Here is a 17,459-nt window from a genome sequence, read left to right on the forward strand (position 1 = left end):
GTTAACTCGGCTAACTGGGAGAAAGCCTCCCCGTGGACTCGGATGCCTACGAAAGCCACGCGGTCCTTGCTGGGCAGAGTCACACGGAACCTGATCTCACCTGAACAGCTGCAACAAAAATGCAGACCAGCTTCGACCTGCACACCGCCTTCCCCTCTCAGCAGTTTGGTGCTTGACAGCTCGCTGAGTTTTACTGGGCACACAGTGATCTGCGCACCTCCGCAAAATGGATTAGGCTTCGACTTACCTCAGAAACGAAAGAAAAACCTGTCTTGCCTCTTCACCCTTGCTATTTTGTAGTCAACTTAGCATTTTACTTCAGGTAAGCAGAATCTTCAAACTCACCTTCATCACAATGTACATGTCCAAAAAAGGCACGTAATGCCTTGCTAAGGTGGCATTTGCAAAAAGAACAAACAAAAATGCTACTCAATTCTGACTCCCAAACTAAAAGATCTCCCCTATAAAAACGCACTGCAGTTGCTATCATGAGTTAATGATGTCCCCGTGCCAAGTCTGAACTAGAAGCTGGTAGAGCAGGATCTCAATTACTTTCTTGTTCTACGTGTCTACAGCAGTAAAGATATAATGATGTGACATATTACTATACAGCAAGTTACTGAAACTATATCCGTGCAACGAGATACACAGCTTTAGACTCAGCCAGCAATTGCCCAGAAGCCACAGTGACCGAAGCTGTATAGAATTTGATTAAACATGGCTTTTTACCTAAACCTGAAACCTCAACACCAAGAGTTCTGGTTTTAGTTCCAGCACTGCTGCAGACTTTCCAAAATGGTCTGGATCAGGATGTTCAACCTCCCTCCCCTTTTTTCCTTCACCACTAAAATGTTAATGCTAATAAATCTACTTACTAGGACACGTCTGAGGAAATCAACCAATTCATAAGACTAAAGCATTTTAAGTAATAAGTCATTTTATTTCAGAAAAAAACCCCAATTAATCCTGCTTCAAAATAAACTAGTAAAACTGTTGCATGAAAAGGAACCCTCTCTGTACAGAATGCAGTATCTGTCACAAACTGAAAACATACTGCTTTACTAATAACAAAATGTTATGATTTGTAACCTTTTTTTTAATTAGGTTTTAACAAACCAAAAATATTAACTTAGCACTATCTAGAGCAACAAAGCCCTTAAGGAAAATTGTCTTTAATATTAATGATGATTTCCACCATTAATCAAGACAAAAGAATGCTTTAATTAAGGGACATCAGAGAAATCCCTTATTATTGGGCACTACCATCAGCTCCTAGTGAAGTTGTTGAGAATTCTTTTGAATGTCAAGGGTTGTGGTACCGCCTTTGTCTTCACTCGCTACTCAGCTACTCTTTGCCAAATAGGTGACTTATGTAAACCGCAGACAAACTGAGGTGGCCAACAACAACAGTTGTGCGTTGCACAACTGTTAGCGTTTGTTCCTGGTGCGCCACTGACATACAGAGGTTACTGCAAAGCAGACACAGCTACACAACGCTCACAAGCCGTTTAGGTATGGCTCTTGTAACCATACGGACTTCCTCTGGCATGCAGACCTTTCATGGCTGCCGTGTGAACAGAAGCAGTCGCTTCCAGATGCCCGTGCGTTAGGAAAGAAGTCAAGCAGGCTCAAGAGCCAGAGCTGTTGCCCCACAGAGGAGCAGTTACTGAAGAGCAGCCAGCACAGAAAGGCTGCAGGATTCCCAAAGCACATACTTGTGGGTCCCCTCTGTCCAGGCCAGCTCCTTCTTCCCCTTCCCCCCCCCCGCCCCTTACCCTACCCCTCAAATGAAAAGAAAAAGCGTAAATTGTGACATAGATCTACAGGACAGCTTCACCTCTAGTGAGGCCCAACCCGAGTTGGAGGAGGTTCATCACAGCTGAACCCAGCCCAGGATCTCCAGATGACCTTATAACTACAGCACGACAAGCTGCTGGACAGGGATGACAGAGTAGAGAACAAAAAAATGACTTCTTGCATCACCTTTTTTAAAAATAGTGATGAAGAGGAATTTGCACTGGTACTTGCCTACTTTAGGACTTGTGTTTCTGAATGAGCCAGAAAGTTGCACTTTGCACAGTGTCTTGCGCAGAAAGGCTCCAATCTATAACTCTATGGCAACACAGAAAGTAGGTAAGCATTTCAGGTGTGTACGTCTGGTTGCATTTCAAGCAACTCACCCAGTGGATAATTAACGGGAGGGCAGATGATATATGTCTATTTGTCACTCTTGCTGCATTCTTATCTCTACAAGAGGTTTTGGTCTTTGAGCAGTTTCTTTGGCAACAGAAATCCCCAGTTTCAATAGCTGTCGTGTCAAAACTGTGTGGCACATTGTTACTCAAGATGTGATGCACTTTCTGGACAGTTCCTCAGGGATGCAGGACACAGACAAAAAAGCAAGTTGCTACACATGGTTGCTCTGCTGGTGCTCTTAGTCTTGAATTCAGACTGTATTACTAATCTTGTAATAATGGTTGCAGTTCCTAAAGTCCTATTCCCCAACATACACACACCTTTTTCTTAAGACACAGATGAGATTAGAGACAATACAAGAGAGAGGAGGGAGTCCAAGGAGTGAATTTAGAGAGCAGAAAACTTTAGTTAAAAGAGCAAGGAAGCTGACATTATTCTCTAGCCTCCCTCAGGTAGTCCTTCAAACACACTGTCTCTAGACTGTTAAATACAGGTATGAATTAGACTAAATTCTTAAGACAGAGAAAAAAGCCCTAATTTTGAATGTATTAAAAGAATACTAATAAAAATGCATAATATCAACTCAACAGAACACTACAACAAGTAACCTGCCATGGGAAATCTCTGCCTGCTGCATTCAAGGCCCTCGTCTCACAAAGGTAATCAGAAGAAAGCACTTCAATGCCTTTTAATTTTAATCTCAGAAATGTAGCTAGTTAGTCAAGGAATGAGCTCAGGGTTTGTCCTGAGAAAGAAGCTGACTTACTTCGTTATGCTCCAAGCACCCAATCATCAGTTCTGTGAGGATAACCACTCCGGTCCTTCCTACCCCTGCGCTGCAGTGAACCACGATAGGAGGGTTGCAGTTGTTGCTGCTGTCCAACACACTGTTGGTGTGGCGACGCACTGACTGTATCTCCTCCAAGTAAGCTGCAAGAGAAAATGCAGACGAGGTTGCAAACATCTATATGTCTAAATGTAAAAAACTGGGAGAAAAAAAAAAGAATACGGAGAAGTCATTCTTTGTCAAAGTGGCAATAATTTACGTTTTTTACAACATACTAATTACTTTGGCCAGGGCGCACCGAACAGCACTGAATCCAGCAAGTACCAGCTGGGTGTCAATTATTACTTGGGAGTCTGCTCCTTTAAATTAAATAGTTCTTTTAAAAAATTAAATTCTGTTTTCCCCTCTGCAAATCTCCAGGTCCCCTAAGCAGATGATTCTAGACATTACTTACAGTGATTCCTGCTATTAACAGGCTGGGATCAAAACAACAGCTAAGTCCCATTGAAACTACTGCCTGTCAAAGCCAATATCAGATGGGAAGCGAGCATCCATCTGCCCTGTTTCCTCCCTTCCACAGTGAGGCAGAACGTCACCCACCTCTCCGCTCAGGGTTTGTTTCTCAATGGCTACAAGGCCTTCTGGGAGCTCACTGTCTTTGTTTTCCCTGAAGCCATTTCTAGAAAGTGCATGAATCAAGAACAGTTGTGTCGTGTGACTCTCCCAGTGCTCAATGCATTCTACTGTCAGACTGCACAGAGAACCTTACATACTGGAAGCTCACCTGGTTAAATAAACACACTATAAACTACAACTCTGACTCCTATCTCTAAACATCACTCCAGCATAGTCCAGATGCATGACAAAGACGATGGACCTCACCGAGAAAGATACATCCAAATGCATAACTCTTAGACACTTAGCTTCCCACCAGAGTGGAAAGCGAGATCCAAGCCAAACTCTCCTGCCCTGACTCTTGGCGTCACGGCACTGCAGCCTGAGCAGCCCTTTCCACGCAGGCAGGCTGTGGCTGGAGGCCTACCAGCATCAGAAAAGCTGCATTTTAACGCACACAGCGCAACGGGACTGTACATGGTGGCAAACAATGGGACAGAGGAAACGGGGACAATCAGGTTCCACTTAGTGCCATGCCCAACCACAGCTATGTGGGTCGGCAGGAGAAGCAAAGTATGAAACAAACTAGGAACTGGGCAATAGCTTTGCCTTAAAGACAGATCCCATGGCGCTCCTTTGCCAAAGCTGAAATGTCATTTTTATTTTCTGCCCTGATGACAGAACTGAGAAAGGAAGAACATGTTATTTACACCAAGCTAATATCACGCAAAAGAGAGTGGATCACTAAAGGACTGTAGCTGTGTCAAGACTGACGTGGTACTGAGGGGCCTTGCTGAAAGAGGACTTAGCTGCAGCTGCAAAGCTTTCAGGAATTAAGAGGGCAGGTATCTCCAACGCATCAGTACACCATGTACACACTCCTTCAGTGGTAACAAAGATCTCTGCATCACATTTTACTGTAGTGCCAGAGATGTGGCTTTAGTTAAATAACGGTTGAATTCCTATTACTTAATATGGTAGTGTTTATTACTTGGTAAGAAGTAGGAAGCACTATTAACTCATTACAGATGAATATAAGGGCTGTATTTTCAGCAATGCACAAACCAGGACCATATTTAATTGGGAAGGCCCTTACCACTGCCTAGGTATACGTGGTTAGAAGAGCGGCAGTGAGTCCAGACTTACTGCCTACGTGATGGAGCCTTCTGCTCTTTTGCAACGAGTCCAGTGCCTCTGGACTACTAGATGTTGGCTGTCAGCAACAGGGGCCTCCTGTGAAACTGGGCTTGTGCCGTATTTCACTAACATCTGAACCTCTCTCACCCAGGCCTCTCTAATCACATTTGTGTGCAGCCTAGGATCAACTACACTCATTAGGTAGCTGCGAAGTAGCAATAACTTACACTGACAGATCACCCAGCAGAGGTATCCTATTATTTAAAGTTTCCTGAGTCTTTAGCACTGCTGCTGCCTCTGATTTTTCCTCCTGTTATGTCAGGTCTTTCAGGACCAAAATCCCCAATCACCTTAGCTCCTACCTCTTGAACCTCACTTTTTTACCTCCAAATCACAACAAAGTACAACCTAGTCAAGGCCTTCATATGCCACGGCAATGACCATTTAATACCAATCCCAGCTCTAACTAGGTGCAGTGAGCTGAATCCAGTGTAAGAAACCTTTTCCTTGATGTATTTTATCATGCAAGTTAAAGAAATCTTACATAAAAAGCCTTGGACTTCTTCTGGGCACCCATGGTCTGGCCAGTCAGTATACTGCAAATGCCACACTGTCCTCTCTTGTCCAGAGAGGAGATGTTTGACCTTCAGACCAGTAGTTGCATAGCAGCCGGAGTCTGTGCGGAACTTAGTTGTCACCTTGAACTTCCCGTAAGTGGCTGAGCTGTGCTTAGAGCCCAGTTTAGGCCAATAACGATGACTCTTACTTCTTCCTCCCTCCTTAATAACCAAAAAACAAACAAACAATAGCCATTAGTTCCTGCAATTTTAATTCTCTACAAAGGGTATAAAACTCTGCAGATAAGCCAAGTATTCTTATTTCAAACTGCGGAAAGAGCATGGGGCATCCCACAAAGTAAAGAAAATATCCACTAAAACTCTCAGCCATATAATATTTCTAAGTGTAAAAATGCTTTAAGAACTAACTCTTGTCTCGTGGCAAAAGCCAGTTACTGCCTACAACACCTCGGTAAATATTCTCCTCCTGGGGAAGCCTCTCCTTTAAATGGAAGGGGATTCTCTTCAGCACCTTCTAAGTATCTGTTGTTGATCAGCCTTGGGAACTGGACAGTGACTTGACGCGCTATGGCACTCCCTGTGTTTGCTAAAAGCAACCAAGCAGAAAGCAGAATGCAGTGTTAGTTAGCAATGTGTGCCAATTTTTTTAACATAGCACATAGTTCTTGGATTACAGTAGAAGTAACTGTTTTGCTTGGCATAAGAATAAAAAGGTTTGGGGGTTTTTGTTGTTTTTTTTTTTTTTTTTTTTTTTTTTTTTACATGGACACTTCTACAGAAACAGCAGCTTCTGGTCTCTTTTCAGCTGATAAGAGTGACGGTATGCAGAACTGGCCTTGGATAGGGTGGAAGTCTGTGTCATTTTAACCAGGAGCAGTTCAGCTCTCGCATTCCAATGGAAACACCTTTGTTTGGTTTGGCCAAACTGAAGTGAAGCAAGGGGGAAGGGGGTTCTGCTTGTTTTGCTTTAGTACTTGCCAAACTGAGTACCAGAAAGCTACAAAGTATAGTATTATAGCAGTACAAGTGTATGTTCAAACAGGGTAAGAGGAAAAAGGGTTGTTGATAGAAAAAACAGGTTATGGAGTGAGAAGCGATAACAGGAGATTTGCTCACATCAGAAAGAACTGTATTCTGTAACTTTACATACCTCTTCAGCTGTGACCATGGCTATAACATTCACCCCCTGTTCCCACACCATCTGCCAGAAGTCATGGCATGTGTGTGGCAGAGGCCCTTGGGTAGCAATGTAGTGCCACTCCTCTCCACCTACAGTCACCTGGGAATAAAGAAAAAAAATAAAATAAAGTCAGTGCCCAAATTCTCGGCAGTGTCTGTGCCAGAACTGCCCTTTAAACAAAAGAGACCATAACGAAACCTTTACTACTCTGTTCTTCCACTTTTGTTCAAAATTTTGAACAAGAATCATCCTTTTGATAAGAGCAAATCTGACAAAACACAGTTCTTTGGTGCTTCCAAGTCCTTTCTTGATGCCCATAAACATAAAGCTTTGAGCAAAATGTCATCTATTTTTCTTGCCATTGCATCTGGATCATACAGCTGAAAAAAGCGGGGGTTTTTTTGAGGCCCTGTTTCTGATATGGCTCAAGTACAAATATGCAGCTGACTGACTTCCCTGGGCTTGGTGACAGACACATGATGAAAGAAAAACTGAGCACCAGACGAAGTGTCTATATGCATTAAAAAAGCATCACGTTGCTCCAAATTAACACACAGTGGTGAGGGAAGCCTGGATGCAAATTACAGTTTGCGCAAGGAAAGCTAAAGGCCTCTGCTGTTTAGGACCTCCCTCAATTTTTTCCCACTCAGGCAAAAAATAATTTCTTAAACAAATTCTTACTACACTGATCACTGTTGAAGATGTGGCCAAGCTGTCCCCAGAGGGGGCAGTTTTGCCCCCACACTGTACATAACGCAGAGCACAGATAGGCCTGTTGCCAGCTAGTGATGAGATCAAGATGGGCTTCATTTCAACTTACTCTTCCTCACTCATCTTGGGTTTTTTCAGTTCAGAAGCTGCAAACTACTATAAAGTAAATCCAGCACATTAAATGGTTTTCAAATGCCACATGAAATTTAAAATTATCTAAAGCTGTAGTCATGTAAGTCTATTTCCCAATACATAACTGGATTACCAACCACATCTTAGAAAAATATTTGTGTATGTGCATGACAACACATAACGAAATTATTTTTAAAGCACTAACACAGATTTACACACTATAGACCGAGCAGTACCTCTGAGTTAACCAGTATAAAACACTGCATCATTTACCTGAGGTAGATCTTAATACTTAGGCAGTTAAAAAAAAAAAAATCAGTTCTGCGTAAAAAATTATTACTTTACAACAGATTATTTGCAAAACATCAGGAAAGGTTTATAAAAACCAAACCAACCTTTTTTCAAGATTTTAGGTAAAAAGCCAAACCACTTCTAGAGCTACTAGATATTATTGAAAAATGTGCTTACTAGCAAAAAGCAAACCCAGATGAACTAATTATTTTGGAAAGTTAAAATATTTTTCCTTCTCAGGCTAAGACCTCTTAATTCCACATGTTAGCCCAGAGCCACTTCTCACAACAAAGTTATAAATCCCGGAGAAGATGATTTACAACAGAAATGCTGACACATCCATAAATATCAAGGTGCTGGCGGACAACGTTACAAGGAGCCATCAATTACTCTGACAAGTTTAAGCGTATACTACGTTTGAGGTACAGGCCTTTGAATACATTTTCAGAAATAGAATCGATTTATTTGTTATTCAAACAGCTGTTCATTAAGCTGAGTTACTTGGGGTTTTACACCTGTAACTAGCATAGCATTTGTATGATCACAAATTTTTCACTGCACTGAAAATGTTTTTTTAACCCCGTACAGCAGCTCATTTTCTTATTTCCTAGTATGCAGCATTCTCCTCTGCAAACGATGCTTAAAATCTGCAAGAGCAATGCAGGTAAACTCCTCAAGTTCTTGTACTAGGTGGGAATGAATATAAACTGCACAGCACTAACCAGCATCTTCCACTTGGACTGGTCTTGCGCTTGCATGCTCATCTGCAGCCGTGAGTGCTGGTGTAGTATTACTGAGACTTTTAAGTTAATACTGGCCTGACCCAAATAGTCACATAACATGGTCTTAACTTTTTTGCTTAATCCATAAATTTAATTACAATTTGTCTCTTTGGTATAGATGATGATCTTAGTATCTTAACAGTGAAGGTCAACGGTAAATAAGCAGAGAAATGCTGTAAAACTGTGAGGCTCGCAGACTGAGCTGGAATCCTCCAGGCATGGATGTTATCAGGATGATATAGGAGTTTTCTTTGTCTACTGACTTCTGGTCCAAATATCCAGCCTCCTGGCACATGATATGAAAGGACCATAAATAGTCTGGAGGGAATGGGATGCCTGGAATGTTTACTGCATTCTAATGTCCTGACTGCAGGATATTAAAAATTGAATATTGGGCTGCAAACACGCACACACACACTGTGCTACTGAGGTAAATTTCACAGATGCGATTTCACCTTCTAAGCAAAAGCACATCTGCTTGGCTTCCGTACGTGCCACTACGAGTGCAAGAGGAAAATACTGGCAAGGACCACTGTCATGCACTAAAACATTTTTCTGTGTTCCTGGGTGCTCTATGAATGCGAGATGCGTGCGTGTCCAACACTGACACAAAAGGTAAAATGTGGCCTCAAAACTGGCCAGGGAAAATTCTTTTCTGGGTAGTATGGCTTTGTGGGCATAATTTATGGTAGGAATCTCTTTTTTTTGGCCTCCTAACAAAGTAGATGAAAAATTTTGGGCTCAGAAATCCGTCATCATAGCAATGTCTGATTATGCAAAAACTCTGTATCTGCTACCTACCAGGCTATGGAGAAAAGTGATAGCCTGCCAGGATCCTCGTTCAGAAATTGTTTTCAATCAACAGGATTTAACACTGTAAATGACAACCAAGGAGGCCAGCAAGTCCCCTTAAACTTTTAAAAGACTTTTAGTCCAGGAAAATATTAATTTAACAGGACCTGTTATTTTTTTTTTAATTATTTCTTTTTAATTTGGATTTTGACAATGAGAAAAAGCAGACAGCCCTCTCTGACAGCAAGAGAATCTGTCATCTGAGGGAGAGGACCGCTGTTACTTCTCTCAGGATAGAGTAAAAGCCAACGAAGGACTTTGCTACTGGAAGCTTACAGAAAAAACAGTATCTGCAGCCACTGCAGGATAGTTCACTGTTAAGACTGGCCGTGTTTGTAAGTAATAGAGTCAGACCATATCTTAAATTATTTCTACATTCAATTAACAAGAAGAAATCTGATGTATCTTGATGAAAACCTATTTTGAAGCACAGAAGTCTAAGGCAGTATCCGAGCAGAGACACAGGGATCTCATTAGTAAGGTGTTCTCTTTATCAATGCATACTTAAAAAGTGTTTTTTTTTAAAAAATCACTCAACTTTCATGATAAAGGAAGAGATATGTTATTTATATATATAATTGCAGTACCTATCTGAGCATGCATTACTCATAACTACATATGTTTTCTTTGGGCATGGCACTGCATACATGGAGCTACATTTTTGATTTTTAAAAATCATATCCTATGTGCTAGTAAATGGAAAAAATATTTCAGTCAAATCTTGTGCAGTATTTCTTTCACACTGCACCATTCAGCTGCAGGGACTCATTCTGTATGGGTTGTTTATAGTCCCCCAGTGGCCCGCATGGCTATCGGGTCTGATAAATCAGAACACGTACTGAGTGAGTAGAGGAAGTTTACCTGCAGCTGTCTCACTTGAAAACTTCCACTGGTGAAAACTCTGAATATATTCCTCTCTAGGAGTAACATCTCCTCGCCCTGCACTTAGTTGCTCGCTCTTTCAGGTACAGGGTCATGACAACCATATTACATTGGAGGTATTGGGGCTGATCTAACACATTTTCATGAGGTTTATGAAACATGGTATCTCTTCCAACATTAAGCAATAGAGACATTCCCCAACCAGCTGGCAGAGCTGGGCATAAAAAAGTAAAGATTCCTTTCTAAAATGACTTCCCAGTCTCTAGCAAATAAATCAACTCATGCATGTTAGTTGACAGGGGACTTTAGAGATGCCCATGCTGACACAAAGGTACAATGATGCATTCTGACCAAGCTACCTTTTCAGAATTTCCAGAGTTACAGAAAATGCTGCTGTGCATCCAGAAACGCAAACAAAGCTTTCACATACCTTCACTTGCAAAGCAAGGTTCAAGAAAGCTTTTACCTTTATGTGTGAAGCATTGATGTAGCCTGTATTATTTTCTTTGGTCGGCACCAGCTCTACTCGGTTCTCCTCATAAGGAACGACCTCCCTGATGCGGTTGCGCTCAGTGTTTTCAGGCAAGGCAGCAGTGGTGAAGATCCCATCTGCCTTTTTCTTTGGAATCTGCTCATATTCTGTAAACACCATCCCCTCTTCCAACTTCCTCTTCAAGATTTTGCACTGAGATTTAACAAAAAGAAACACCAATCCATTAATTCTTCCTGGAAGAACATTTACCACTAGACTCATCCATCAGTTCTTTGAATTTCAATATATAGCCATAGCATTCTCTTGCTCGCTTCTTTTGTCACTTGCAGTTATCTGAGGATACGACCCAATCTTATTTCTACTGAATGAAGCCACAAGCAAATTTTACATCTTAACATTCCACCTCCACTTTTTTTAAGACTGATACCATAAAAAGCAAAACCATGCTAAATACAATCCTGGTTCAGTATGAATTTCTATGTAATTTCTCCACAACAGATAAATTTAAAATATTTGTACAAGTATCTTTTCAGGATGAAGATCACACTGTGAGAAGTGTGATGTGGTCCACATTTTCCAAATACTCCCTAACTTGCATGCATGCAATTTCTGTGGTTGAACAAAACCCCACATACATACAGGCAGAGGTTAAGCTCTTGTCGTCTGCATACCAGACAACACAAGGCTGCAAATTTCTATCCTGAAAGCCAGAAAGAGTCTTTGCAAACGTGACTCTCAAATCTTAATGGCAGCAACTGGTTTTAATATCTGAAATTCCATATATATGCACACACCCACATGCACTAACATCAGGAGGCAAACAATTCTTCTTTTTTAATTTAATCCCATTAGAGACATTAACTGAACTCCTTAGTTGTATCAGAACACAAAAGGAGGTATCTATGGACGATCACTGTAAAAAGGACTGCCTGATCAAGTGAAAAATGTGCAGACTGTTAGATTTACAGCTTGATGTTGTATGACATTGTATGGTCACGTGAAACAGCGAACAGCCTCAATTTTCACCAGCTTCAATAAATATTCAAGACATTTAACACTTTGTCAGCATCCAAAGACACACCAGTATTAACCACAGACCTTTTCCATTAATGGCTCTGAAAGCTTTCAAGAGACATTTTTTCACATTTTAAATCAAATTTTAATATTTTAGAACCGTCATGCTGCTGGGAACAAAGGGAACGAGCAACATTTCATGAGCCTCCATCTTACCCTCTCATCCATCGGCACCTTGGCGACTTCATCCTGGCTGTCCTCCGGCACTGGAACCCTAGCAACTGAGAGTCCGTTCAGTGCTGCCAACATCAAGGGCCTCTTCTGGGCCTCCAGGCCTGCCATCTTCTGCTTTTCTAGATTCTTTTGGCAAGAAAAGGCACGTTTTCATCTCTGTGTGATTATTTATAATGCCAGTAAAATGCTGGAATGTTTTTTTAATCTCCAAAATCTGCAACTCTCTGGCCAAGGAATGCAGATGATCACCATTAGCATCATAAATTCAAATACAACCTCTATTCTTCCTGTTATTCCTCAAAGGCCTGCTCCTACATGAGCACAGAATTTTAATTTCAAAGAAGCAATCCCAGCGTATAATACAGTTTATATGCCATCAAAAGACATACAAATACAATCTCAAGCATTTTTCTGCAAACACTGTTCTGAATGTAGGACACACAAAGCATCACCCTGTTACGTTAAAGCAGCACTACCGTAGCCAAGATACCTGGGGCATCTTTTAAAAAGCAATAATTTCAATCTATTACAACAAACAGTAAAACACAGGAGAGTTGTTTCTCTTCAATGATGGTAATACTTAAATTGAGAAGTCTTCTGATGCACTCAGCTATTATGGTGATTCAAATAGCACCCATGATATATTCTGCACTAAAAACTGAGCTCACAAATTCCAGAAACCGAACATAACAGCAGCCAGGGAGGGATATCGCTTATCGTATTCATGCATCATATTATGCTGTGACGCAGAGAACCCGAGTATAAATTTTAAATTCATCCTGCTGCCCTCCTTAAGCCACTGGGAGCTGAAAGATTAAGCAAGACGACAGACTATCTCTAGAAGGAGACAAATTATGGATCTTTTATTCCATTGCCTTCTGCCGTTGTTCTTTCTGCCGGATTTGGAAGGAGAGATGAGCACAAAGGAAGCCTGGTTCTCAGCATGCATATGGAAGCTGTGGTCACCACGCAGGCCAAGCTCAGCGCCTGGAAACACACTACTGAACCTGAATGCCCTCAGACATATGTAAATGCCTTGATTTTTCAAAAGGCTGTGAGCTTTTTTCCTCACCACTGGGTTCCTCCAGAGTACTAAGTAAAAAAAAACAAACAAAAAAGCAAAAGAAGAATCTAAACCCACTCTTTCTTTTCTTAATTCCAGAAAGCAGGAAAATGCAAGGTTTTTTCCTTCGTTTGGGGATTTTATTATTATTACTAATTGCAAGGTAAAATAGAAAAGTCTCTGTTTAAAAGATCAAGGCCATCAAATTACCATTAATATAACATGTGATTCCTGTGACAAAAGGAAGGTCTGCATGTGTTAAGACTGCTGATCTAGGCTGAAACCACCTTAAAAGCTTAATGCTAAGACCACTCCTTTACTTTCAAAACAACAGCAGCACCTTTCGACCAAAGGCTGTTCTGAATGATTATTCAGAGGAAGACTACTCAAACAACATCTCTAAGCTCTCTTCTTACCTTCATTTCCATCCTAAAATCCTTTGGGTTCTTCTTCTCAATATGTTTTCCTTCCTCAGAAGATCAAAAGAGCATATTGATGCTTGTTGTTACACCAATGTTTACAGTAATTGTTCATGAAAGATTACATTTTATAGTCAAGTATCTACTTTACATTTAAAGTTTAAGATTGTGCAAAGAGTAAGTTCAGTCTCCACGATCCAACTTGGTGGCCCAAGTTTGATTCCTAACCATTACATCAGTGTATGGATCACCAACAAACAAGCAGCACTATACATATGTTTAGAAAATTCTTTTGAATATACAGTAGTATTTAAATCTAACTAGTTACTGATCTAGCACATTACAAACTCTGTTCTGCTCTGAACCATTTAGATGCTGCATTAATTTGTTTCAGATCTCAACTCTGAAAAAAAGACCCATGGCACACACTTTGCTTTCTGGAACTGCAGTTGCACTTCCCAGAGTGTTACACCAAGCACGTAGGTAGGGTACACTGAAGGGTAAGCACCCCTCAGATTTCTGCCATGCTTGCAGCGGCACTGAAGCTTTTAAATAGTTTTTTTTCTAAATTCACTGCAAGTTTAAAAGGACCCTATTTCTCATACTTGAGTCCATTTTTTAAAAAAATAAACAATCCAGATCCTCAACCACCCAGCCTCTACATCTGCCACGTCTATAATTAGATATTCGGTCTTTCCTTTAGTTATTAGCAAAACTGGCAATCCATATTCTACAACTACTAGTGTTTTATTCAGGTAACTATGTTATATAAAGTATCAGAAAAGGCAATCAAAGAGAGCATTTAAAAAAATCGAGAGTTTCCATTATGTTATATGTGATACTTAACATCCCTGCAAACAAGGAAGAAAATGCTCCCGCCAAAACACAATCTGCCGCCCATCTCAGCAAACACATTTCAGACTCATCCTGCCCTCAAATCTGCGGGGGCTAGAGTGCCGCGCAGACAGAAGGGGAGCGGCACTGGCGGGGGCTTCGCAGTCAGCCACCTGGTCACCCCACCTTGGGCTGACGCTGCTGCCAGGATGGTGGCATCGTCACCTGGATCAGAGATGGATCTGGCCAGCAGCCGAGTGACCCCAGCGGAGGAAGCAGACAAGCCCGACAGCAGTGCCTCTTCGGTGGTCATACAGACGCACGAAACCAAATTGCGCGTGGCACTTAGTATCGCATTTCCTAACTTTAAACAAATAACATCTTCCCAGATTTCTGGTATGGAGACTGACCTAGACGATTACTAACTTCCAAGAGGTCACTGCAACAGAGGAAGGCACTTACCCTCATCATGATTTCTCTTTCTATAATGCTGTCCTCAATAGAAAACATTTCAGACACAGGCCTTTCCTTGACAGGTTCTTTCTTGACCCTCTCCTTCACACTTGTGAGATCAGGCTCCGAGATAGAGGGCCCGAGCGAAGACCCATTTATTGCCATTTGATCAGTTCGAGAAACACTAATGGCTTTGGAAGGCCCCGGCCTCATGGCCTTGGCTCTGGCTACAGCCACAGAAATGCTAACATGGTCCTGCCTCAGGGCTCCATTGCTGACGCTTTTACGAGGCCCAGGATACTCTGGAGGAGGTTTATTTGGTATTCTAGCCAAGGCAGCTTGCAGCTGAGCACTATACTCCATGTTCTCATGGAGGGCTGTTATCCGTGACACAGACTCTGGGGTTTCTTCTTCCTCTTCGCTTTCACTGCTGTGTATCAGCATCGTGGCATCAGAGAATGTCTTTTTGTGATGATAATGAGGAACCTGCTGAACTTCATGCCCCATCTGAACCGACTCTTCTGGCTGCACCTGCTCCCGCAAAGTGTTCCTGCGCGGCAGAGGGGCATTTAAAGTTTTTAATGCCATGGCTTCTATACCACGTACCATATTGCTGATGACCTCCAAACTATGGCGCTTGTTCACAGCTGCATGATGCTTCACTGCCATGAGGGGCTCACTGACCTCCTGCAGCGACTGACGGACGACTGGCGAGCTGTCCTCTTGGAAGGTCTTTACCGAGAGCTGGACTTTGCGAGTGACCAAGTCAGGACTGCTCCCGCTGACGTACTTGTGCCGGTGGCTCGCCAGGTCCGGCGTGCTAGTGGCAGGACGTGGGCGTGGGTACGGAGGTGGGGGCCTGAAGAGATAGTTCTTTAACATGTGAGCGGTGTTGTAACTCTGGCTGCTCTGCAGCTGCATGTTAGCCAGCTCCGGTGTGCTGACAGTGTGGGATATGGCACTGGCTGCTGTCTTACTTTGTGCAGCATTATTAGGGTTCATTTGGTCAGACGGGGTGACAGGCTTGTTATAGCCACCACCCTGGGGCCCGTACGTAATTGTGTAAGGGTGTCTCTCTCTAATCTCAGGCTGACTGTAAACTAGGTCTTCCGGCTGGTTATAAGCATATGTGTTTCCAATATTGAGATTCCTCAAAGACTGACTCTGGCTATCCATCTGGATCACCCCTCTCTTCATTTGCCTCATGACAGTTTCATAGTCTGGCGTTGGCCTGTAAGATGGTACTATGATTGCACTATGTCTGTGGCTAGGGATGTAATCTGCTCTCATGATGTCGCTTCCAGGGATGCTCAGATTTGAGGACATTGGAGATGCCTGGATGAAGTTCTGTGAGCGATTGAGGGAGTTCATGCTGTGGGCGCTGCATACGCTCCCATTGGGTCCGTTACCGTTCAAGTAGCTGAAGTCCATTGGACACCTGTCCAAACTGGTTTGAGACCTACAGTAGAAAGTTTCTTCATTTCCATGGAAAATGCTATCTGTGTAGAGCAGAGATAAAGATGTTGACAATTTTAACATACAAGGACTCATTCAATGTTAACAAAACTTCAAATGCAGTCTGCACCAATGATTACAGAAACAGCTTAGTGTACAACTGCAGAGAATGTTTGGTCTTGGGAGCATCCTTGGGTCACTGAAATAGAACTAAAACAAAGCTACTCCTGTAAACACTCCCAGCAGTTAGCAAAATATGGTAGCTCAGATCCTTGGGGGAGACATGAAAGGGGAAAGAGAGGAAGTGTTTCTGCCTGGGGTGGCAAGGAAGAATAAAGGGGCATCTCCTCCCTCAGCATCCTGGAAGGATAAATTACTGCTGCTGCCACCTTAAAAACCCAGTGCTGCTAGTGTATGGTAATCCTAAAAAATCTCCTGTCTTCTGTTGATGCACTGTCTGTGATTTGAAGTAGGAGAGGACTATGGAATTGGAAATCTTACTTCAGACCAACCAACAGCTTTGAGGATCTGAATTATAACACAGCAGGGTGATCAAGACTGAGGAAAAAAACAAAAAGAAAGAAAAAAAAAAGAAAGAAAAGAGAAGGAATCAAGACAGTAAAGATTATGTCCTGGATCACAACTTTACTGCAAGACTGTGTTGCAAATCTCATAAGAAGATAGTAGTGGCTCCCAAAACTCTGAAATCAGCTAGTTCTTCAACAATACAGAGAAGTCCGTGGTAAAACTAAGGGAACTTTACAATTCTTCTAAAATTGAGACTATCCCCCTTCAGAGCCTCTGCTTCACAGTAAAACAGTAGTAGCCACTAAGTCAAATCTTCTACCGTATGCAAAGAACTATACTGAATGGCTCCTTTCAAAACTTATTAAGTTCTTCCTGAAAGTTAGTCAGACCACCACAACTCTAAAAGGCTATCAGGCATGACTAAGAGCTGTACCTCTCATGAACTGGAAAGAACACAGCCTAACAGACCTGGCTATGTGTATTCCGAAAGGTGGTGTGGTTAAGGCTGTGAAACAAGATGTTTAGGGGTTGGGCTCCATTCCCAGCCTTCATCAAAGTAAGCTGGTACAACCTCTTAGAAGATTTATTTGTAAAATGCAGGGTAAAAAAATAGTTAACCTTCCTTAAGTCCATAAGGCTAAAAATGCAGGCAGATGTTGGTGAAAAATAAGCAGAAAAAAGATTACCTAAATATACAGTTTCGTGACCAGGACACTATGATTGCTCCTACAGTAAAAGATGTTTGCTGTCTCATTTCCCCTCACTCCATTTCTCTTTCTGGCCCCAGCTGGCACTGCCTTTGAGTAAAGCCATCATACTTCCT

General features: G+C 42.0%; 1 protein-coding gene across 4 annotated transcripts in view; it reads right to left on the reverse strand.

The window, feature by feature from the left end:
• Positions 1–17,459, reverse strand: part of PTPN14 (protein tyrosine phosphatase non-receptor type 14) — a 120,584-nt gene that overhangs the window by 8,777 nt on the left and 94,348 nt on the right. For all 4 annotated transcript variants that reach the window (XM_054819873.1, XM_054819874.1, XM_054819875.1 and 1 more), the window contains exons 13-18: positions 14,663–16,152; positions 11,867–12,010; positions 10,610–10,828; positions 6,464–6,592; positions 5,280–5,514; positions 2,963–3,126 (exon numbers count right to left, since the gene is read on the reverse strand). In XM_054819873.1, coding sequence (XP_054675848.1) covers positions 2,963–3,126; positions 5,280–5,514; positions 6,464–6,592; positions 10,610–10,828; positions 11,867–12,010; positions 14,663–16,152 — 2,381 coding nt within the window. The remainder of the gene's footprint in view (positions 1–2,962; positions 3,127–5,279; positions 5,515–6,463; positions 6,593–10,609; positions 10,829–11,866; positions 12,011–14,662; positions 16,153–17,459) is intronic.

The sequence above is a fragment of the Grus americana genome, chromosome 3 (assembly GCF_028858705.1).
Source record: "Grus americana isolate bGruAme1 chromosome 3, bGruAme1.mat, whole genome shotgun sequence".
In the NCBI taxonomy this organism is placed as follows: Eukaryota; Metazoa; Chordata; class Aves; order Gruiformes; family Gruidae; genus Grus; species Grus americana.